At 51.1% G+C, this 23,739-nt stretch overlaps 1 protein-coding gene across 2 annotated transcripts; it reads right to left on the bottom strand.

Annotated features, from left to right (window-relative positions):
* Positions 1-4,282: 4,282 nt before the first annotated feature.
* On the bottom strand, positions 4,283-19,356 carry STK17A (serine/threonine kinase 17a). Of its 2 annotated transcripts, none has more exons than XM_072599123.1 (7): positions 19,078-19,356; positions 16,980-17,192; positions 12,959-13,103; positions 9,715-9,841; positions 7,269-7,317; positions 7,001-7,180; positions 4,283-6,539 (listed from the first exon to the last, which is right to left on the bottom strand). In XM_072599123.1, the coding sequence occupies exons 1-7, from the start codon at positions 19,197-19,199 to the stop codon at positions 6,218-6,220; spliced, it is 1,158 nt and encodes a 385-aa protein (XP_072455224.1). In that variant the 5' UTR covers positions 19,200-19,356; the 3' UTR covers positions 4,283-6,217. The 2 variants fall into 2 exon arrangements, with proteins under 2 accessions (XP_072455224.1, XP_072455225.1); XM_072599124.1 differs by lacking the exon at positions 19,078-19,356 and adding an exon at positions 18,116-18,326.
* Between the last annotated feature and the right edge of the window lie 4,383 nt (positions 19,357-23,739).

The raw sequence follows: 23,739 nt of genomic DNA, 5'->3' as shown, positions 1-23,739 counted from the left end.
AGTAATACCATTTCTAGGTCTGTATCCTAAAGAGATCATACAACTATACAGAAATATTTATAGCAGCTCTTTTTGTGATGGCCAAGAACTGGAAATTGAGGGGATGCCCATCCATTGTGGTATATGAATGTAATGGAACAGTATCACGCTGTAAGAAATGATGAGCAGGTAGACTTCAGAAAATCCTGACCTGATGCTGAGTGAAGTGAGCAGAAGTAGGATCCTACTGTATACAGTAACAGCCACATTGTGTGATGATTCACTTTCATAGACTTGTCTCTTCTCACCAATGTAAGGATCTAAGACAGTCTCAAAAGACTCATGATGGAAAGTGCTGTCCACATCTGGAGAAAGAGCTATGGAGTCTGAGTGAAGATGGAAGAAGACCATTTGCTCTTTTTTTTATTGTTTTCTTTTGTTTCTTCTTTCTCATGGTTTCTCCCATTGGTCCTAATTTTTCTTTACAACATGACTAATGTGAAAATATGTTTAATATGAATTATAAGTAGAACCTATATCAGATTGCATGCCATCTTGGGGAAAGGAGAGAAAATTTAAGACTCAAAATCTTATGGAAGTGAATGTTGAAAACTAAAATAAATAAATTTTTAAAAAGATAGGCTTCTTCTTTAGTCATTTCCACTGACAAAATCCTCTCTGTTTCTAATATTTAACTATTTGAGGGAAAGGGATCAAGATAAACACGGGGGGGGGGGGTGGGGGGGGGGGCTGAAGCAGAAGTCAGGACTCCAACGAGCTGGATTTCAGGGTTATCTGGGAATCTCCTTAGTCTAAATAGCCAATGCCCCAGGGCTTTCCATCCGTAAAAAGACCTGTTTGTTTGCAACTGTTCTAAATGAAAACATTTATTCAGCATGTGTTTCTGTAGCAACAAACGTTCAATAACTTAACAGGATATCTAGGAACTGCTGTAAGATGAAATTCCAGTGGGAGCATTTATTAGAAAACTGCTATGGGGCAGCAGACCCAGTACAAGGTTGTTCTCCAGGCCTAGAATGCCCTCCCCTCTGGCTGGCCTCCAAAGCTCTGCTCAGGCACTGCTCCCTTTCCCAATGTCCCAGTCGCTACTGTCTTCCTCCAGAATTTCCTTGCATCAGTTTTTGTATTGTAAGCTTCTAGGTAAAAAGCTGCTGTCCCTAGACTATAAGCACCTGCAGGGCAGACATTGCTTCCTTCCTGATGGCAAAGCTCCTCCTTGCCACTGTTAGAGCTGGTTGCCCTTTCACTGTTTCATCCCCAATTCAGGTCATGGTGATGTATTCAAGTTGAGCTTTATTAGTGCTTGCTATGTGCTAGGCACAGTATGGAACACCAAAGAAAAAACAAAGTTCCTGTTCTCAAGGAGTTCAAGGTCTATTTCTTGTGGTGCCAGATTGTTCCTTGTGGCCACAGCCATGGTCACCCAGGCTCTCCCTTCTGCCATCCTCATTCCGCAGTGTCCCTGGTAGATGTTTACTCCATCCAAATTTATTGGCTAATTTGGATTTCGGTCCTTTGCTCTCTGCTGATCCCAGGGTTCCAGTTTAACGCCTGGCCCATGGTCTTCCTCTCCAGCCCAACTCCTTCCCTCATTTAGGGCAGCTTCCACCATTCATGTTGCTGTACCCTCAGATACCTCCCCGTCAGGTCTTTAATCTTTTCTATTCCCATGACCCACTCCACTCTACCTTAGGAAGACCAGACATGGTCACCCTCTTCATTTTGCCACCACCTACAAGGGTCCCAGTACCTGGATGTTGGGAGCCTAATCTTTTATCTTGCCATCCTTGGGCCCACTCCTAAATCAACTCCAACCTCACCATGGTCATTAACCCTGCTCTGGCTTTGATCTCCATTATCAATTGGGAGCCCTTGTTGAACTCTACACTATGAGACCATACCACACTTGAATCTCTTGCTTCCTTGTCCTACGGCAATCACACCTTGTCAAACAAGACACACCCCTGGATGGCTCTGGCTCTCTGCCTCCTCTGTTCCTACTTAGGTGCTGGAAAGGGAAGACATCAAACTCATGCTGCCTGGGTCCACCAAAAATACAACATGGCACCCCTTGCTCTTCTGAGAGTGCTCTTTCCTTGCCTCCACCACCCCCTCTACTGAGGGTCTTGCCTCCTATTTCATGAGGCTCCCATTTGCTGAGAGCCCCTTTTTTCCTCCAGCCTGTACTATTTCCTCCTTCACAGCTGTCCCTGGTGTGTCCCTTCTGTTTGCTAAGGCCACCCCCTTTTCATCTAGGAGTCCTCAATCCCACTCTTGCATCTTCTCCAGCAGACTGCCATCCCCCCAGTTCTCACTCTAGCTTTACTCCTCCTCTTGGGGTTTCCAAGACTTGGACCTCTCTTTGGGTTTGATTCTTCTGCCTCATCACTCACTCCTGTCTCTTGCTGGATTTTCATCTACATCCCGCCCGACAATTGACATCCCGTCAATTGTCAAGAGTCCCCGGAGGCTCTGCCCTGGACCTCTCCTCGAACTCATCAGCACCCACTGTTACCCTTATACAAGTGACTCCCAGATTTGTGGATCAGGACCCTCTCACTTCTTGATCACCATCAACCCTGATTTCCCATGGCCTCACAAATTTCCTCATTGGCTAAACAAATCTTCCCTCAAGTTCCATCACCGTTGATTCTTTGAGTCACTCAGCTCTGAAATCCTTCGCAAATGTTGTCGTCTCCCTATCAGAAGATGAACTGGAGAGAGAGTGCCTTGCTTTGTATCACCAGCATGGTCTTTTGTACACAGTAAGTGCTTAATAAATGTCATTCATTGATTCAGCTACTCTCTTCCAGCAACCTGAGACCCAGCCAGTCCAGCTCTGCTCCAAGTGAGTTATGCACCCCCTCCCCAGTACTCCCCTATGGTATTGATTGCCCACTCTGAAGAATCCTTTGTCAGTGAGGTCCGCTGTGGGCAATACCATCATTTGGGCATCATCTTGGGATATCCTTGGCACCTGCTAGGGCAAAGCTAAAAAATTTTGGCTTTGGTCTGGCTAAGGTTGTCCTTAGAAGTTCCCAATTCTGGCCATCAGCCAATCATGATTTGGAAAGTGTCTTCCTAACTACCTTTGCTCTGGGAGCTTTCTCTCCACATGCAAGTTCAGGTGTGTGAGTGCACCTGTTCCCCCTCTTCTGATTCCTACGTGGATGGACATTCACTCCCAAGGGTTATCTTCTTTAGTTTGTGGGCTAACAAATTCTCTGCCATTTCATACTCACTTATTCCACCCCAGGCAATGAGCAGGTTCCCAGCCCTTCCCAATCAAGAGTTACCAAGAAGGGATTGGAAAAGGACAAGTCAAAGTTAAAACAAAGCCTATTTCCAGGTATGCCATAACTATCCCCTTGATAGCCAGTCAAGCTGGACTCTGAAAATAGTCTGGGTGACAGGTAGGGAACCTGCTGCCTGGAGGCCCCATGTGGCCTTCTGGGTCCTCAAGTCTGGCCCTTTAACTGAATCCAAACTTCACCGAATAAATCACCTTAATAGGATTCATTCTGTAAAACTTGGACTCAGCCAAAAGGCTGCACCCAAGGTCCTAGAGGGCCACAAGGGTCTCGGGGCTGCAGGTCCCCACCCTTGGTCTGGGGTCTTGCCATTGCGACTTCCATCCTGCAAGAGGAGCAGCCTCAGGGCAGTCTCTGCAGCCTTAGCACAGGAAGGGCTGGCTCAAGAAATACTTCCTTCTCAGAGATGGGATCACTCTGGGCCTGACAGTGTGGGAGAGGGAAGGGCCCACATGAAGTCACTGACAGGCACAGGGACCTCAGGAGAGGTGGGATGGGGAGCCATGGGTGAGTTTAAAGGGCCTGGAGCTCAGGGCAGGAGTCACAGGTCCGAGAGTTACCTGCACGGAGAGTCCTCTGAGAAAAAGAGGGCCCTAGAAGAAGCAATCCCGCAGAGGGTATGAAAGGGGCCAGTGGCCCCGAAACCAGCTGCAGCAATGTCCAGGAGGAGGGCAGCTCCCTGCGGGCAGGATTGATCCTGTTTTTAATAAGGATGTACAGTTACAATTCAAATGCTGCAGGGAAATGTCAGAGACCAACCACAAGAGCTGTCACACTCCCTCTGGGTCTCAGCCCTTACACCTGTAAAATGAGACCAACCTTGCATGATGACTGAGGTTTGAGTGAGAAAAGGAACTTCAGTTCTGGACCAAGCCCTGAGTAACGCAAGATGGCAGGGTTCCAGTTAACCATGACAAGTGACTTGAGATGCGCATGTTAGCAAACTGCTTAGTGACATTCCCATAAAGCAGTGACAGGAATACTTACTTTAATTGGTCTGTGATACAAAGACTTTTCCTGCTGTTTATAACTTACAAACCAATAAACTTTAATAACTTTATACAAATTATGAATGACTCAGAAATACTCATAAAAACCCAAACTTTAAGGCACAAAATAGTAACAAGATAGAAAACATTTCAAATTGTCAAGCAGTCATTTCGTAGCCAATTTAAAAGGAAGTTGGTCTTGTAGTAAATTCACTAAATGCAATTCAATGTGTATTTAACAACAGAAACACACATGGGAGATCTGATGGCCTGCTGTGTATCCGATATTACTGAGGTACAGTCACCTCAAACATCTGAGAAATTCATGATTTGCATAGAAACGTTATTAAAGAGTTTGTAATGGAGACATTTTAAAGACCTGGACTCAACTGGTACCTCTGCTGGTGAGAAGCTTGTTGCTAACAAACATCTGGCTCTCTCACCGGGGGCCTTTCCTACTTGCGGCGTCCCCAGCTCCCACTTTTCTCCTTCTAGGGGATTTACTGGGTCACAGGCTCCAATCAAGGAGGTTGCATGTCAGTGGAACCCAAGACAACCAACTCGGTCAACGGTGAGAGAACCAGTCAAACCAGCCATTGACACTGGTCAATTCAGTCAAATTACACCGGAAACAAATTCTAAGAAGCCTCACTGACAAATGAACAGATTTAAAAAATAAATTAAACAGGAAAGAAAACACTGGGAAGACTCCATAATACTGAGGTTGCACACAGTGAGAATGGTCCTAACTTTCAAGGTCCCAGAGTCTCTGGAGGCTCCAAGAACAGGAAAGCAGGAGATTCTGCCAGAAGGGCCTTCTTTTCTTCAGCATTTCTAATGCACGCTGGGAACTGACAGTCAGATCTTAACAAATATACATTCAACTGTAATCAATTAAAATAATTGGGAACATCTGAAAAACACAAAGTCCTTACAGAGCAAGCCACCTCCCAACACCACCACACGCAGTGGGAAAGGCTTTAGAGGCAAAGCAAATCAGGCTCCAGAATCACTGGGATGTTCTTAGCTTCTGGCCAGAAATGGCAGGGTCTGAGCTGCCAGGGGCAGCCACAGCTTCCCTTTTTGCCCTTTCTCAGAAAACAGAAGGGTCTTCTCACTGACCACCACCCCATACTGATCAGATCACACTGAGCCCTGTGCCAAGGGACATCTCCTAAACCACTACTGACAGCTTTGGGAAAAGGATTTGGTTTGGTTTGTCCAGGGTAAGGGGAAGCAAGGAGAGCAACATGATGCACCAGGCTGGCAGAATCAGATTCGCCTCATGGGATGACAGCATCAGTCCTGTCTCTAAACCCACAAAGTGGAACCAGCACTCAACCCCGCGGGCGTCGAGGGGAAAAGACCTAAGCAGGTTTCTTATTGATGATCCATAATGAGAACGATCCCAGGAAAGAGTTTGACTGGAAGAAAACAAACGAGGAGAAACCCCAACCCCCCAAGAAAAACCCCAAGCTGTTGGACCAGACTAGCTGCCTCCCTAACTCTTCAATGTAAGACCTTATGCCTTTAAATTAAGATCCTAAAAAAGTCTAAACTGAAATGGACTCCCTCAAGCCTAAGGCAAAGCCTCATGTGCACACATGTCTCTCGAGGGGTAATTGGCACTTGACGTTTCCCTAGAAAACAGTTTCATATAAAGAGTCTTTGTGAGAAAGAGAGCAGGACCAAGTGTATTAAAACAAAAGTGCAGACACCAGCCCTCTCTGTATAAGGTTAGTTAGTGACCTCTGCTTGCTAAGCTCGATCCAGTCGCCAGCCCAGTCTTCACTCAACTGCCCTCTGGGCCAAGGAGACCCCTCCTCGGGACACCAGACACCTGGGCCCAGGTCTAAGTAACACAGGTGTTTTTGAAAGAAGCCTCAGCAAGGCCAAGCCCGAAGGCTCAGACCCTGCTCAGAAGATGAACTCTCCAGGCATTTCCTGAAGCAGCATTGGCTCCTCGAATTTGAACCGCTTGGAGATGGCCTTGGGCTCCCTCTGCTCTTTCTCAGACTGGCGGCACGGCCCCAGCGTATAGGAAGCCACCACAATCAGCTCCTCTGTTTCTGGCTTCTCTGCCTCAGCCAGCGATTCAGGGGGTTCAGGCACAGAAGTTTCCTCTTTCTGGGGGTCAGTGGGCTCTTCCATTAAATTCTTCACCCACAAAGGAGGCTCTGGGCTGCTGCCTTGGGCTAACCAGGGATGTCTCAGACATTCCTCAGCTGTGGCCCGCTCCCTGCATCAAACCAACGAGAAAGCATCACACACTCTATCTGGTATCCAGAAGGGCCTAGGGCAGCCAAGTGCCCTAATCCTCAAATATACAAGACTATGCCTGTACTTGAATCATTAAAATGACGTTGTACGTTTGTATACACTAAGACCTTTCATATCCAGGAGAAACCTCCCTCTGCACAAAGAGGCTGGAGTGACATGGGTGTGTGTACTGGACACCTCCCAACTACCAGCAAACTCCTGATCAGTTATCTCAGAGAAGTTCTTATGAAGGACAGGCATGTATGGACTGACCAGGCTGACCACCTTTCAAATTTGGAGCACTTAGAATACTGCTCAAAATCTCCTTCTGGACTATTCAGAGTGAAATCCCAGCTCTCATGAAGGTGAGAGCCCCATGCCATGAGCTACTGGAAAATGGCCCACTGCCCAGTGGCCTTCACCCCAACGAGATGTACTCACTCGGGTTTCTTAACCAAAAGCGCTCTGATGAAGTCAATGGCCGAAGCAGACACGGCATCAAACTCCTCCTCGCAGTAACTGATATTCATCTGGGAGATATTCAAGAATGTTTCTTGTTTATCATCTCCTAGGAAGGGAGATATTCCCGTAAGCATGACATACGCCAAGACCCCGATGCTCCTGATATAAAACACAAAGGAAGGGCGCCGTCAGAACTGTGGCGACTGCACGAAAGGAAAACAACTCAGCGGGCCCCCAGCAAGCTCACCACATGTCCGTCGCCGTGCTGATAGGATCGTAGCTCAGGATTTCTGGCGCTGGGGGAAAAAGCAGAAAAAGATGTCATGAGAAAACCAGCACTCCCACCGTCAAGGTTCAGCAGCCACAAGAAACTGTCTGTTTTCTTGAAAATTCCAGGAAACAGATGATTCCAAGAGGTACTCTCTCTCTCTCTCTCTGTGCCTCTCACCCCAAGACCTGACAAGCTGTTGCTAACACCTATCTTCCAATTAGCCCAAACTCAAACCCAGGTGGGGGACGTCTCCACAAATACTGTCAGAAGTGTCTTTTTCCCCATGAGCTTTGTCTGGGAGCCATCCAAGGGCATCTGCCACCCTGACCACAAAGAGGTGCCTACTGTTTTTCAGTGGACAGCTGTTCATCATTCTCTATTTTCATCTCAGGGGATCTCTGCATTTGAGTCTGTTTCCTGGGCTCCATCAGGGGCTGAGGCCCCACTAAGATGCCAGTAAGATTCACCATGTGCTGTTTGATAGGCAGAACCAAAACCCCTAGGTTCATACCCCTACACTGCCCAGGGGAAAAGCAGACTTCATTGTGAGCTTGCTCCAGGTTAAAGGCCACACCTCCCTGCTCCACTAAGACCTTAAAAATGGTCCCCAGGACTCTATCCCAAAGAGATCATAGAAATGGGAAAGGGTTTCACATGTACAAAAATATTTATAGCAGCTCTCTTTGTGGTGTCCAAAAACTGGAAATGAAGGGGATGCCCATCAATTGGGGAATGGCTGAACAAGTTGTGGTATACGAATGTAATGGAATACTATGAGAAATGATGAACAGGAAGACTTCAGAGAAGCCTGGAAAGACTTATATGATCTGATGCTGAGCGAAAGGAGCAGAACTGGGAGAACTTTATACATAGCAACAACCACAGCGTGCGAGGAATTTTTCTGGTAGATTTCGTACTTCATTGAAATGCATGGACTTAAAAATTTCCAGTGGAGTCTTGAGGCAAAATGCCTTCCATATCCAGAGAAAGAACTATAGAATTGGATCACAGATAGAAACAGACCATTTTCTTCTGTATTATGTTTTGTTTTATGGTTTCTCCCATTCATTTTAATTCTTCTATGCAACATGCATTTAATAGGAATATATGTGTAGAATCTATATAAGATTGTATGCCATCTCAGGGAGGGAGGGGGGAGGGAAGGAGGAGTGGAAAAAAATCTAAGATATATGGAAGTGATTGTCAAACACTGAAAACAAACAATTCAATAAAAAAAAATGGTCCCCAGGTGAGGCACTGAGAGATAATGAAGATTCTGCTCATGCCCCAGCCCTCTGCCTGGGTTAAGGCTCTGCTGTGTTAGTACCTGATTCAAGGAGCTACTTGAATCCCCAGAAAATATTTCTGAAATTCTTTCCATCCTTGAAATCCCTCCCCCTCCCAAGTCAGGATAAAAATCAGCAGCGAAGATAACAGAAAAGCTGGGCCTGGCTGGGGGAATGTTCTGGCTAAATGACTGAGATGTCCACACCTCACCCAGGCCTCCCAGGGAGCCTGGAGAAGCCCGATATCTGTGGAATTCAGTGGACATTGTGGAAGAGCTTCCTTTTCTTTAGCAGAAGGAAGGCAATGGGACCATTAACAGTGCACAGCACTGAATCTGGGTCTCAGGGGGTACAGCATCATTCCAAAAGAATGCTTAGAATGATTTCATGAACTATGATGCAAGTTGAGATGGTCCTCATTTGTTCAGGAGATACCCCACCCAAAGGCCCTCCTCCACTGCTCCTGGCCTAGGCACATACAGAACACAGACAATCATCACCATCACTTCACATTCTTCCAATGCTAGGACCCTAACCCCCACACTCCTCTTTCAGGTAAAAATAAGTAAGATTTCAAGAATCAGGGCTGCTGGATGGCACAGTGGATAGGGAAATCCCTGGCCCTGGAGTCAGGAGGACCCCAAGTTCAAATCTGGCCATATGAGCTGTGTGACCCCAAAAACTGCCACACACCCCCTCCCCCCCATTCAGGAATCCCATCCAAGAACAAAGGAAGTGTTTCTGGCCTCACTCCACCCACCACTCTGACTCTCCTGGACGTGTCCTCTACTCAGTGACCCTGGGGTCTGGCTGGCTGTTCTGAGAACAAGACCCTCCATGTCTCGGCCCTGGGCATCCTCTCTGGTACCCGCCTCCCTCTGAATTCCAGGGCCTTCTCTCTGCTCCATATTGACCCTTTATTCTGTCTGAGGCTTGTCTGCCCACACTTGCTGTGACCCCATCAGACTGGAAGCATGTCAAGAGCAGGGACTGTCTCCTGCCTTTCTGAGTATCCCCAGCACATTGAAGGCACTTAAATGATTGCTGACTGGGGCAGGTCATTACCTCCCTAGGCCTCAGTTTTCTACCTTCGAAGTGGAGGCTTCCTCAGAACACTCCTCCCCACTGATACTCACCCACATATTCTGGTGTTCCCATAATTTCTCTGAGCTCCTCATTGCTCTCCACCATTCTTGAGAGGCCAAAATCAACGATCTTGATATCACCCAGTGGACATTCACTTGTCAAGAGGATATTCTGGGGCTAAAACGAACAAAAAACATTCCCAAATACATCATAAAAATTACAAGCCAATCTGAAAAGCAACAACCAGCTTGCTAGGCTTGCTGGGAAGTGATTTTTTTCACGACTTATAATTTATGAGACACAGTGAGGCAACGCTCAGAAGGAGCTGCTGCTATTGGCTCCACTTTACAGACAAAGAAATTGAGGCTCCGGGAGGAGTCTGCAGGCACAGCAGTATCCACATGCCCACATCCAAAGCCCAAGGCCAGCACTAGCCACTCCACCATCCTCCCTTTGAGAATGTCAATATGGGCTGTGCATTATGGTGTCCCATCAGCAAGAAGAGGGAACCCAGCACTTAGCACTAAGTGTGCCTGATACATAAATGAATGAAGCACTGACCATGTACGAGGAGCATACATATTAGTGAGCCAGGCCCAGCTCTTGAGGGGCTCCCCATCTAACAGGGCAGGTCCCAGGGTCCTGAGGGGCAGCAGCAGAGCAGTGGGTCATTCCCCACTGAGAGAGTCACAACAGGGCCTGATGTGGAGCCATGGAAGAGGGACTGGAACTCTGCTGATCAGGGCTGCCTTCAGGGGCTGTGGTTCCAGTCAGAGGACCAAGAAAAGGCCTTTTCATCAGGCAGCTGAAATATCTTTCAGGGATGGATTCCATGCAGTGAGAAAGAGTCTGGGGCTAGGCAGAAGACCCTAAGGAGGCCATCAGAAGAAGGACTTTAGCCCCAATGGGGCTGGAGACAGGGCCTAACTTCAGGGATGGCCAAGGGAGAGGGCTGCTGGTTGGGAAAGGATGAGGTGTGTTTATAAGCAGCAGAGAAGCAGCCAGAATTCTGGGAGAGAGCCAAGATTAGTGAGAAGGTGGGCATGACGAGGGGGCAAAGTGCAGGACAGGAAAAGTCGCCTCTTCCAAGGAGATGGGGAAGGAGCAGAGCTTGAAGGAAGGTATTGGAGGCTGAACAGTGACTGGGGCAAGGGGCCTCTCTTCCTGGCCATGGCCTCCACCAGCTCCTCATAAAATCACTGCCCAAAAGGGTGGGCAATCAGTCTCTTAAAAGAAAAGGAATAAATTAAATGGCATTTGCCCTGGATTTTTTTTGGCAATGGTAAAGAGATGACAAGATTAATGAATCATTTAACCCACTTAAAGGCTCCCCCTACTTGGACTAGCACTCTTACAACAAAAAAGGAAAGAGGACAAACAGTTCAGAGAGCTCAACATATTGCAAATCTTCTGTGACATGCCCTGCTCCATACCCATGGTCCCCCACCTCAGAACCGAAGGCCAGGGGAGGGTAAACACATAGAGCTTTCAGCATTTCCCTTTCACTCCCTTCCTTGCCTGGATCTTGGTGCATTCAGCCCTGCTGTTAGAGGGTCTACGCTGGCTGGCCTGAGCCAAGGAGGAGGCCACTGAGGAAGATGCAGCCTTGGGATCAAGTCCTGACTCGGACCCTGACCAGCTCAGTGACCTTGGGCAAGTCCTTTCTTTTTGACTCTGGGTCCTCCTTCATAGGACTTGTGATTAAATGTTTTTAAAACCCTCTAGAAAAGGGGAACCTCTTTACCCCAAAAGCTTCAGTCCCTCACTTCTAACACTGCTCACACAAGCACTGCCAGGAGCCCTCTGGGCTCTGGCCTTTGCAAGGCTGTTAAGTGAAAATGTTGTCCTTTCTGCAGGAAAACGAATGTAGTAACAGATGGCATTTCGATGGCTCCCCCTCTGCACCTGACGCTGGGCCAGGCCCTTTACTATTATCTCCCTGGATCCTCACAACTAACCTGGGAGGAGGGTGCTATGAGGATCCCTAGTGCACAGCTGGGGAACCTGAAGCACAGAGGTAAAGTGACTTGCTCAGGGTCACACGGCTGGGAAATGTCCAAGGCTGGATGGGCCCTCTGGGGTCACTGCCATCCCTGTGTCACCTGCTGAGGGCAGGGAATGTTTGACTGTGCTTTACATGCTCAGACCTTAGCCCAGGGCCTGGCACCCAGTAGGTGCTTACTAAATGCTTACTGACTAACTGACTGGATGAGTCCTCAAGCTAGCCCGTTACAATGCCAAGGCCCAACACGCGGGCTCAGGAAACCCCCTTTATTCTCCCAGCCTGAGTCTGCTGACGCTTCTGCAGAAATGACTTGGCTGCTCTGGACAGCAGGGCCTGCGGTTGGGGAGGCCCAGGGACCTTGGTCTGATGACGTCAAGGCTCTGAGCAGGTAAAGACTCTTGGTAAACCACAAGTCAGCTCCTTTCTCATCAACCAAACCACAGGCTAACAGGACAGAGGAAGGCCTCACGGCCCTTCTCCCACTCCCAGGCATTTCCATTCCATCCAAGGCTGGCTCCTTCATCCTCCTTCCCCCGCCCCTCCTGGGTGGTCCCTGTCCAAGAGTTTCCTTCCTCTCCTCCCACCCAAGGCTTTCCCTCTGCCCCCTGCCCTGGTCCACACCCTCCTCACCTCCTGCCCCTGTCACTCCCAGAGTTTCCTCTTTAGCCTCTCCCTCCAATACAGATCTGACCCCAACCCTGCCCTGTGTGAATTCCTGGACATCTGGTTCAAAATGCCTAAAAGGCAGTTGGAGATATGAGACTGGAGGTCAGCAGAGAAACTGGGGCAGGAAAGGGAGATCTGAGAATCCCTAGGATAAGCATGGTCATTAAAATCAAAGAGCTGATAAGATCACCCAGTGAAGCAGGAAGAAGGAGAAGGGAACCCAAGGTGAAAGGGCATGATCTGGAGGAGGATCCAGGAAAGGAGAGGGGGCAGGGCTGAACTAAAAACCTAGTCTGGAGAAGAGTGACCAGCAGTGGTCAAGGCTGCAGAGAGGCCTTGAAGGACTGAGAAGAGGTCATGGGATCTGGTGGCTGGATCATTAGTAACTTTGGGAGAGCAGTGTTGGAGGAATGAGAGGTCAGAGCCAGACAGAAGGGTTGAGAGAAGGTGGGGCCCCAAGTGAAGAGCAGGGGTTTGTTGAGCTGGGATCTGTAAGTGTCCCTCCTTAGAACCTGGTCCCTAAGGAGGCTCAGACCCCACCGGCCCCCTGGGCCTTGCCCAGGGCATCCCACAAGGGCACAGGCACTTCCCACAACGAAGTTCATAAGAAAATGAAGTCTCACCTTCAGATCAAGATGAACGACGTTGCGGGCGTGTAACAAGGAGACGCCTTCTAAAATCTGCCTCATGAGTCTCTGAACATCTTCCTCTTTAAAGGCTTCTTCCCTCTCAGCCACACACTGGTCAAAGATCTCACCTCCAGCAGCGCTAGGGAAAAGCAGCAGTCAGAGAGTGTGACACAAATATTCTGACATAGCAGATTAGCATTCTGAAGAGATTTTAAAGTGCAAAGTATGATTTATTTGTTTAGATTTCTGTGCGATTAAAAAAGGTAATTTTAATAAAGAAACACTTGATATTCTGAGTATCTGGTGGTCAGTCCAATTCAAAATGACAGTCACTAGCAAGCTACACCCTCAAGCAAAAATAACATGTTTCATCCAAACCCTCATCCGGGTGGTCACACTTTACATCTGAAGGCAACTCACATAGGAGAGGCCAAGATAATTTCAAGCACAACCAGAATCACGTTCTTTTTCATGATCAAATAAAAGTGCTGGTGCTGTTGTCAGAGCCCCATCTGGGAAGCTTGAATGGGCGGCCAGGCTTCCGAAGGACCTGGTAACCATCAAGCGCCGAGTAAGTGGAAAAGGGCAGCAACATTACCATATTGGTCTAGAAAGAGGTTGTCCTCTTAAATTCAGATTTATTTGGAATAAAAATAAGTTATACACAAATGTCATGCACTGAAAAGCAACTGTACAAACTACTAAGATAACTCTTTGGAAGAAATTGGATATTTTTCTACAAAAAAGGTTTTATATAAAAATTTAAGGCACCATAGCAAGTTAAAGGAAATCCAGAAATGATAGAAATTCATAAACAAAGGTTTTTCCTATGCTTAAGGTGGTGTTCTCTTACACAGTCTCAGGAAGCTATAAGCGAAGGACCTCAAAGATCATCCCATTTTACAGATAAATGTCAAAGACCTTCTCAAAGAGGGGAGATGACAGGGTCAAGGTCCAGCAAGCAGGCGGATGAACCATCTCTGCTGACTCCAACCTCCATCCTGAAGCTTAGCCACTCATCTCCTCTGTCCCTTTTTCTGAGAAATTTTATTGAACAATTTCCTAAAATACAATGGCTGGAATCTTCACTTTTGTGAAGGCTCGCCTTTTGACTAAGTGGTGATACTAAGTGGAGAATTCCCCACAACTCTCTTCAGCTGCCTGAGCGACCCCTCACATGGCACCACTGCTGCCTCCAACTCCTACTGCCTTCCTCAGGTCAGCTAACAAGCCAGCACCAGAAAGGAAGATCTGCTGCTTCTTGAAAAATTTGAGGTAAGTAGAGCAGCACACAAGGGAAAAGAGATATCCCTTGAAGGAGTAATAATGGGAGTATGAAGGAATCATTTAGAAAAGACATTTGAAAATGCTGCTTTGTCAAAGACCTTGAAAAATCCTGCCTTTGGGATCCAATTTTCTTCTAGAGTAATATGGTTCCTGGGCACTAGTAGCTTTTATACCTTGTAGTGCTACTCCAAATTTATGTTCAAAGCTTAGCAAACCATGTCAAGAAGTCTACTATGTGCCAGGCACCCAGCCAAGTGCTGGGGACACAAAGAATGGCAGAAAACCAGTCCTGTCTTCAAGGAGCTCCAATTCTAATGGGGTTGGGGAGGGCAAGCACACAAGCTACAGGGAGGATTGGGGGGTTGGGGTGCTGGCCTAGAAGAGGATTCTGGCAGAAGGCAGGATGTCAGCTGGGGCTGAGGAGAGGGGACAGATCATTCTGGGCATGGGGAACAGTCCCAGAAGATTCGGCGGTCATCAGGAGATGGAGAGTGGGGTGAGAGAAAAAACCAGACTGTGGAGTGTGCAGAGGGCATGAGGTCTCAGAGGAAGGGGCTGGGTTCTGACAGCTGATCTCATTTACTGGAAGTTCTGTTAAAATAAATCCATGGAATCAGAGAGAGGTAAAAAGTGGGAGTTTAACCTTCCCAGAGAAAGAGGTCAGGAGGACAAAAGCAAAGGGAGGGAGCGGTGCTGAGTCTGCGGCCAAAGCTGGGCCTGGGTCACTAGGAGATCACTGAAGCTAAACTAAGCTAATGCCACAAACACAGAAATCCAAGCCTGATTTTAAAATACAGGGGAAAGCAGTGCTGCTATCTCATCTAAGCAAAGCCCTTAGGTTAGTAGCCTCTGCACGAATATCTTCTTCCTCCCAGTGTTCAACAACTACAACACAGGTTCCCACCATTTTTATGTATGTGCATGCATGTGTAAGATGGACCTCTTGGGCACTCTGGTAAAACTGAATAACTCAAAAATAGAAATCAATTGCAGTTAGAGGTTAATGGAATTTAAATGATCTTTGAAGAAATTTCAGTCAGGAGCTTAAGAACAAGATGTAATTTTCCTCTCAATACAAGTTTATGGATGTAGGACTCCTTAATCTATCCATGGCCTCCTTAAGCATCTGAAGACTCAAAGTTCAGAAATTCTATAAATTCCTGCCTTAAAATGAAAATGCTTGATTTTAATAGACCTTGGGGACAGCATCAAAGGAAGGAGGAAGATGACTGGGTAGAAAACCTTAGGACAATTTCTATTTTTTCATTACAATTGATTGCAATGTTACTTGGCACTAGAGTTCTTGTTGGGAGCTCATCCCTGTTAAGGACTCATTTCAGAAAATCCCTGGGTTCCAGACTGACCACTCCCGTAGTCCTGGGTTATCTGGGTTATCTCTGGAACACACTTTCCATACGGAGGCATTTATCACTCAACATTCTTATTCTGAAAAGCCATCCAACCAGCAGGAAAACAGGCTTCCATAAATCCCCAATCAAGTCTCCTCTGGTTGAACAGGGACTCCCTGCAATTGTCTGAACTCTGGGCACATTCACTCAGTCCCAGGACTTGTCTGGTCTGCCCCGGCCCCAGCTGTTGAACATTTTTGTTTGTGACTGGCATCGAGCCAGAGGTGGTTTGCTCACCCAATGCCCAGCTGACATTAGGACCATATTGTGGGCACAGAGGCAGGATCCAAAAGGATCCTGTCAGGCTTTTAGAGCTAACGAGAACTTCAATAGGGATAAATGTAACGTCTTACATTTGGGTACAAAAACCTGCAAAAGCTCAAAGAAGAGGCTTGGACTGGCCTGCAAGCTCTCTGCAGTTGGATCTAATGCCCTCTGGGGCTGCATGGGAGGGCCATGCATGGGAGGGCCATGGCCACCATACAGCTCCCAGCTGCCTTCAGCTGAGCCCAGTGGTCAGCTCTGGGCACCTCCACTGAAAAGGGCCTGGATTCCATGTCAAATGAGGACCAGGGAAGGAAGTTAAAGAAGGCTCCGTGGGACCAAGATGGCCCCTTTTCAGATACACAAGGGAGGTACAGGCTAGTTCTGCTGGGCCTCAGGACAGAAGGACTAAAGAGCCAAAGCAGCAGAGGGAGAGTCGGACTTGAGGTAAAACTTTCTAACAGTAAGAGCCTGTCCTCTAGAGGAGGTGACTGCCCCTTCCTGGAGTCTGCAGATAAGGCTGGGGTGGACCGGCTGGCCTAGCAGGCCTCTCCTTGTCTGGGCTGCTACCAGACTGTCCTCTCTCACACCATCTCCTTCAGTGATGGGACCAGAGGAAGACTGCCCACAGTCAGCACAGAACTTTCGGGAGGAAGGGGCCACCCCATGGCAGTCCTGCTCATCCTTGTTCTCCAGAATGGAAAAAGGCTCGGACATGCTATTTTTCCTGAAAGGAGATGCTGGACAAAAGGCACCGGACTACAGGATTATGTTTCTCACGTGGGCTGCCCACCGCTCAGCTTGTGAAGAATGTCTGACACTACTTAAGGGAAAGAGCCAGACATGCCCCATGAAGCGGGACGTGCAGAGGACGGGGCAGGCTGGGGCTGCGCAGGGGATGGCTGGCCAGGCCAGGGCCGGCCACGGGAAGGCTGACCAGGGCAGGGCCGGCCACGCCAGGGCAGGGCCGGCCGCGCCAGGGCACCTCCCGGCCATCCCGTGCCCCGCACGGCTGCGCACCGCGCTCGCTCCCCGCACGCACGGGCGGCACTTACTACTCCAGCACCAGGATCATCTCGGACGCCGTCTCGTAGACCTCGTGCAGGTCGATGACCCTCTGGCTGTCCCGGGCCAGCTCCAGGACGGCGATCTCGTGCACGATCTCGGGCCGGCACTCCTGCCCCTTCCTCCGCTTCCGCACGAACTTGGCCGCGAACTCCTTCCCCGAGTCCTTCCTCACGCACTTCCTCACCACGGCGAACTTGCCCCTGGAATCACAGACGGAAGCTCGTCCGGGGAGGTCTGGGCTGGAGCCCGGCCAGCCGCCGGACACAGCGCTGCGGACAAGGCGCCGTGCTCTCAGACCGGCTGGGCCAGCAGTGAGGGGTCACGCGGGTCTCGGCCACACGAGGGGCGGCAGCGGGGCCCGTCCGTGCCCGGCGCCTCCCGTGCCCTGTGCCTCCCGTGCCCGGCTCTTCCCGTGCCCGGCTCGTCCATGCCCGGCTCCTCCCGTGCCCCCTGTGCCCGGCGCCTCCCGTGCCCGGTTCCTGTGCCCGATGCCTCCTGTGCCCCATACCTCCCGTGCCCTGTGCCTCCCGTGCCCGGCTCTTCCCGTGCCCGGCTCGTCCATGCCCGGCTCCTCCCGTGCCCCCTGTGCCCGGCGCCTCCCGTGCCCGATGCCTCCTGTGCCCGGCGCCTCCCGTGCCCAGTGCCTCCCGTGCCCGGCCCGGCCCGTGCCCGGCTCCTCCCGTGCCCGGCTCGTCCATGCCCGGCGCCTCCCGTGCCCCATACCTCCCGTGCCCCATACCTCCCGTGCCCGATGCCTCCCGTGCCCGGCGCCTCCCGTGCCCGGTTCCTGTGCCCGATGCCTCCTGTGCCCCATACCTCCTGTGCCCGATGCCTCCTGTGCCCGGCTCCTCCCGTGCCCGGCTCCTCCCGTGCCCCGCGCCCGGCCCGTCCCGTCCCGTGCCCGGCCCCTCCCGTGCCTGGTACCGGCGCGGCTCCTCCCGTGCCCCCTGTGCCCGGCGCCTCCCGTGCCCGGCTCCTCCCATGCCCGGCTCGTCCATGCCCGGCTCCTCCCGTGCCCCGCGCCTCCCGTGTCCGGCCCGGGGGGAGGGGCTCTCGGTGGTCCGTCCGCCCTGCCGGGTCCGGGGCCTCTCCCCGCCCCCCGTGCCTCAGTTTCCCCGCTCACCGGCCCAGCTCGCGGCCCGGGCTCAGGCCGTAGCGCTCCTGGAAGGGCTCCCGGCGCACCGGGGTGCGGATGTCCCGCAGCAGGCCCCGCGTCCGGCCCCGCGCCCGCTCCGGGGGGGTCCCAGCCGCTCCGGCCGCCGCCTCCTCCGGGGGGATCATGGCCCCGCCCGGCCCGGCTCCCGCCGCCGCCCCGCACGCCCCCCGCTCCGGCTCCGGCTCTCGGGCACTCCCGTCAACCGCCGCTCCGAGACCGCACTGAGCCCAGGCGGTCCGCGCGCCGCCTCTGCCTCCGGCCGAGGGCCTCTGCGCCTGCGCACCCGCAGGCCCCGCCCCCGTCCTTCTGGGCCCGCCCCCTGGGCCCGCCCCTCCCGAGGAAGAGAGGGGAGGGGAGGGGAGGAGGAGAGGGGCGCGCGCCTCCGAGGGTTAAGGCCTGCCGGGGGCGAGCGGCGGCGCCACCTTCTGGTGACGGGCGGAGCCGCAGGGGACTGAGCTGGGCGCCCCGAGCTTATCCAGGGCCGCGCGAAGCCGGAACCTGAGCGGGCCGGGAGGACTGCAGGTGCGGGCCTGGGGCCTTCGACCGCTCGTGGCCAAAGACCCCCGCCCTCCGCTCCCCCGCGTGTTTGACGGACGGGGAAACTGAGGCTCGGACATCGAGGGGGCATCCGCCTCTTGGCTGCCCCGAGGGTTGGAGCCCGAGCGCAGGGTGGGGATGGGGGGGCTGGTCAGCACGAGGACGGAGGGCGCACCTGGCCCGCACCTGGCCACGCACCTAGCCATGTACCAGGGAAGGGCCGCCCCCCCCCAACAGAGCACGCACCTGACCCGCACCTGCCTGTGCGCCTGGCCACGCACCTGGTCCGCACCTGGCCGCTCACCTGGGAAGGGCCGCGCCCCCCCCCCCCCCCCCCAACAGAGCACGCACCTGGCCCGCACCTGGGAAGGGCCTCCCCTCAGAGCACACACCTGGCCCACACGCGACCCGCATCTGCCCACACCAGTGACTCCAGGTCCTCGCGGGCACAATGCGCGGGCCTGCAGCAAGGCCCCGTGACTTCCCTGCAAAGGCATGGGTTTGCAGATGGCATGCCAACCAGTCTGGCCGGGTCATTGGGGAGAATGGGTGCAGGGCAGTAGGGTCAAGGAGAACTCAGGAAACCCCTCCGCTGCCTCATGCTGGGCAAGGCTAACTGAGAAGGAAGGAGGAAGTTCTGACTGAAACAGGAGCCCTGCCCCTGGCAATAGGACAGGTGTGATGGGTATTCTTACCCAGCTGCACGATGGACTCTGACATCACAGGACAGGGTGAGCCAACTGGACGTCCCAGGACAGGGCACCAGCCCTTGGGAAGGACAGGCCTTCCGGTGCTTGGCCAGTCAGGTGCTGGAGGGAATGGACAATAGGGCTGTGGGGGCTAGTCTGTGGGTGGTGAAGGGCTCAGGCTGATGAGGATTCCTCTGCCCAGGCTGCAGCCAAACAGTCAGACCCCTGCCATGATGGAGAGAGGAAGGTGGGTCCTCAGCACTTATGTAACTCGTCTCCCTGTGTCCAAGGATGATCTGGGTAACGCTTCTCCTCTAGACAAGAGTCAGGAGGCTTGGCGAGATGCTTCCCTCCCTGTGCCCTAAAAGCCCTGGTTCAGAGGAGAGACTATCAATGCCCCAAATGAGGCTGGGGGATCCAGGAGACTGGGTCTGGAGCAGGAGACAAGCCGGCGGAGACTCAGCCTGGCAGAGATTCTTCAAGAAAGTCTAGCTGTGCTCACCAGCCAACAGTTCCCACCCCCTTACAGAAGAAGCCCCCAAGGGGCTGTGGGGAGAAATATCACAGTGAGTGCAGATGGGGTCGGGGAAGAGATGGAAAGGGGAGCCATTCTCATGAGGGAAACGGCCAAGGAGATGAAAGTAGCAGAGGCCAACCCAGGAGGAGGCGAGAAATAAGGCTTCTGGGAAGGAAAGCGTTCTGGAGTGGAAACTATAAGCCAGAATATGTCAGAATATTCTATTAGGATGTTTGTTTGAATGGAATGAAAATTGCCCCAAACAAGTCCTGCCTGGCCAGCTCCCTCTCTGAGTGCCCTGTGGTGGGGTCGCCCTTGTTGCCATCACCCCTCACCCCCAGGAAGAAAGGGAGCAAAATGGAGGGTCCTGGGAGACTCCAGGTGGACCGTGGTGGAGAGTGGTGGGGGCAGGCAGCTGCCTTTGGGGGCAGCCATCCTGAGTGTCCACGCGCTCCTTTGATGACAGCAACTGAGTGTGTTTGACTTAGCCCAGTTCCCAGGTCCTTAATAAGTACCTGTTGACTTGGCGGTAATAGGGAGATCTGGGCACTGGGCCTGTGACAGAGAACATGGTGCGGTTGTGGGGTAGACCCCTCTGAGTGCCTGGACAAAGTGGAGAGGGGCATAGAAGAGGAATCGCATGCTTTTCCCCAAAGCTGCCCAAATTCTGACTCTTTTCCCTTGTCTTTTCCCCTTTGGCACAGGGCAGTCTGCCTTGCCATTTCCCCATGCCAAGCATGAGTCACAACCCCTCCTGTTTTAGGATTGTCTGTGAAGTCATAATCTCGCTTTTGTGTGCAGCCTGGAGCTCTCTCTGTTTGTGAACCCACTTCTGGGCACTCTCCAAGGTCTGGGGCCACAAGGATGGATTCTGTCTCTTTTTCTGTGGAGGCTCTTCTCCTGAGAATGATTGGCTCTGCCCATCCATGGCAATTCTGACTTTCTATCCTGAGCTTCCCGATCCTCCCTGGTCAGTGGGGAGTTAAACAAATCTTCACCTTGACACTGGATACAAACTGCTCCCCTTGTTTAGTAAATGCATGGATTCCCTGAATTCCAGCACATTCAGCTTCGTGACAAGCAGCTCCTCAATTGCTCCAAGCCTCCTCAGGAAACCAGAGCCTCATTTGTTTTCATTATCTTTTACCATAGTGGGTGTCGACTCCATTAGGTTTAGTCTGCTTTTTAAATTTTTTTTAAAATTTCTGGTAGTACTTTCAGAGTGTATGTATATACCCTGTATATGTATATTTCAAATAGAAGAAGGTAGGGTCAAAAGGTATGATCATTTTGTGAAGTTTGCTGAGTGCTGCTTTATTAGTCTCAAACAAGATTCTACACACTTGCAATTCCTGCCCCAAAGGATTCTGGAATCCTAAATCTAGGCTGGAAGGAATCACAGAGGTCCACTAATTCCATCCCCTCCTTTTACAGATGAGGAGACAGAGGTCCAGAGAGTATGTCTCTTGCCCTGGAGCAAGAATATAGGGAGAGAGCCGAGGAGCAAACTTGCAACAGTCATATAATGTCCAAGTAAAAGTCGAGCCCTAGCTCTGGCAGTCCCCCTCCTGTGTGACCTTGGGCGAGTCACTGAACCCTCTTCATCTGACAAAACTCTAGCTCCTTCCAGCTCTCCATCCATTATCCCATCATAGACCTCTGCTGGGACTGAGAAGGACCAAAGGTAGTTTAGAAACATTCAGGTCACTGATGGAGCAGCCGTGGGACAGCTGGATAGAGCTATTCCAGCCTATCTCAGCTGACTGGGGTGTGGTCCTCTCCCCCACTGTCTACCCCTGGCAGGCGGGAGGCAAAGCTGCCATTTCTCAGGGCAACTGATGCTTTCATCTTCACTTCCACTTTGTAGCTCGCCAACAATTTAGAAAGACAGCCTAGTTTTTATCTGTGTAGTGCCAGAACTAGACATGTCATTACTTCATAATGTCTGACTCCCCCATTTACCATTTAGATGGCTAGAGGATAATTAACCAATCAACCTCTGGCAAGAGCTTTCTGTTCCCCTGCGGAGCTCTGAGGATGCCACGTTGGGAGCCCAAATTGGGGAACCAAGGCTGAACATGTCTCAACTAGGCTTTCTCACACACACACACACACACACACACACACACACACACACACACGCATGCTTCTCCACTCCAAGAAGTTGGATTTTAGGAGTCAACCATTGTGAAAAGACGTAGCACCCACCAACCCACTCACCCCTCAAAAAGAAAGTGAACACTGAATTTTCCTAAGGTTTGGCTTGCGAAGCTTGGTTCAGCTTCAAGGAGCTGAGATTTTCAGGTCAGAGAAATGGTGGGTCTAGGAGTTATTCTTCTGCTCTGAGAATCTGAGTCATTGCTTAAGGTTGTTCAATAAATCACTGAACTAACTGGTTAGGCTGCAGAGTCAATGTGAGAAGCGCCTGCAGCCACCTTGAGCCCACCCTATCCCAGCCTCACCTGGAAGCCCCTCCTCCTCTTTGGAGGCTCATTGTATCCATTTACACTGACCCGCCTTGATGTCAGTGTCATGTGCTGGCCCCAGAACATCATCCTTCCTTTTATAAGTAATTCAGCTCTTGATCCCATGGTCTTCCTCTTCATCCCAACTCCTGCCCTTATCATTGAGGATTTCAATCTTCACCTGTACAGGATTTCCTGTTAGATACCTTGGCCTCCAATCCATCCATTAAGCCCTACTATGTGCCAGGAAGTGTTCTAGACACTGAGGACACAAAGACAGTGTATACAGTGAAACAGTCCCTCTGACTCCACATTGACCACACCCACAGGAATAATCACCCCATGGCTCTCCTGCAATAGTCCTGTTTGACTTCCGTGTTCAGGACTCTGACAACCCTCTCAGGTCACCCCCACCCTCACCTGTCTGTCCATCTCTCCCTCTGCTTTGCCTCTGAAGCCATACATGTGGCACTTGCCCACTTTGCCAGCACATCTCCCCTGCTCTGGCCTTGCCTTCCTCCACTGCTTGCCTTGACCTCACACACTGTCTTCTAGCTCAGATGCCCAACCCACATAACTGCTCATGCCTTGCTAAACAAGATGCTGAAGGCCGCTGGACAAAGGCCTCCAACCATGCAGATTGAGTCTGCCACACACTGATACTATCCAGGCTCAGCTGGACACTCCCTGCTGCTCCATAATCTTCCTGTTCTTCTTTGATGGAGGCTTTAGGATGCATCTCTCCTGAGGTATCTCTGTCACCTTCCTCTCCTCTTTTCTGGCAGTGAACCCCACTTCCTACTTTAACCTAAAAACTCCAGGCTAACTGTAGAGATATTTGTGTCACATCCTGAATGTCAGTGGAGACAGTTCTGACTTCTTGAACAAGGCACTGACATAGTCAGCGGTGCTATGGGAATATTGATTTGGTGGCCCTGTGATAACACATAGTAGAAGTGTGGTGTTTCAAGCCGTTGCAAGGCTGTACAATACCGTCCTGGTGGAGAGGCCCATCATCTCTGGCACCAACACTGTCAAACTGGCCCCACCTGCTACTAATGAACCCAGGAGCTTGAGAGACCTGGAAAGATGCAAACTTTTCTGTTGCCCCATGGCAACCATGGGACTTTTCCATCTGACTTGTAGCTATGCTCTCCCATATGCATTGTCTCCTCCATTAGAATTTGAGCGGTGTGAGGACAGGGACTGACTTGCTCCTCTCTTTGTATCTCCAGTTCTTGGCACATAGTAGGCACTTAATGGATGCCACTCACTCATTCACTCACGGATACAGGCCACAGAATGAAGAAGGCGTCCCTACATCCACAGCTGCCCTTCCCAGCAGACCTCAGGAGTTAGAAAGACTGGTCCAGTGGATCTTAA

This window comes from Notamacropus eugenii, chromosome 3 (assembly GCF_028372415.1).
Source record: "Notamacropus eugenii isolate mMacEug1 chromosome 3, mMacEug1.pri_v2, whole genome shotgun sequence".
Taxonomy (NCBI): Eukaryota; Metazoa; Chordata; class Mammalia; order Diprotodontia; family Macropodidae; genus Notamacropus; species Notamacropus eugenii.
This window is presented reverse-complemented; position numbering and strand designations above follow the sequence as displayed.

What these genes read in the sequence shown, in the direction of transcription:
- STK17A (XM_072599124.1), bottom strand. Translation starts at nt 18,273, where the DNA reads ATGATCCCCCCGGAGGAGGCGGCGGCCGGAGCGGCTGGGACCCCCCCG. An exon ending in ATGATCCTGGTGCTGGAGTA is followed by an intron (nt 13,104 to 16,979) that starts GTAAGTGCCGCC and finishes GCTTTTCCCTAG; the next exon opens with CGCTGCTGGAGGTGAGATCT. An exon ending in CTTTTGGTTAAGAAACCCGA is followed by an intron (nt 6,540 to 7,000) that starts GTGAGTACATCT and finishes GGTTTGATGCAG; the next exon opens with GGAGCGGGCCACAGCTGAGG.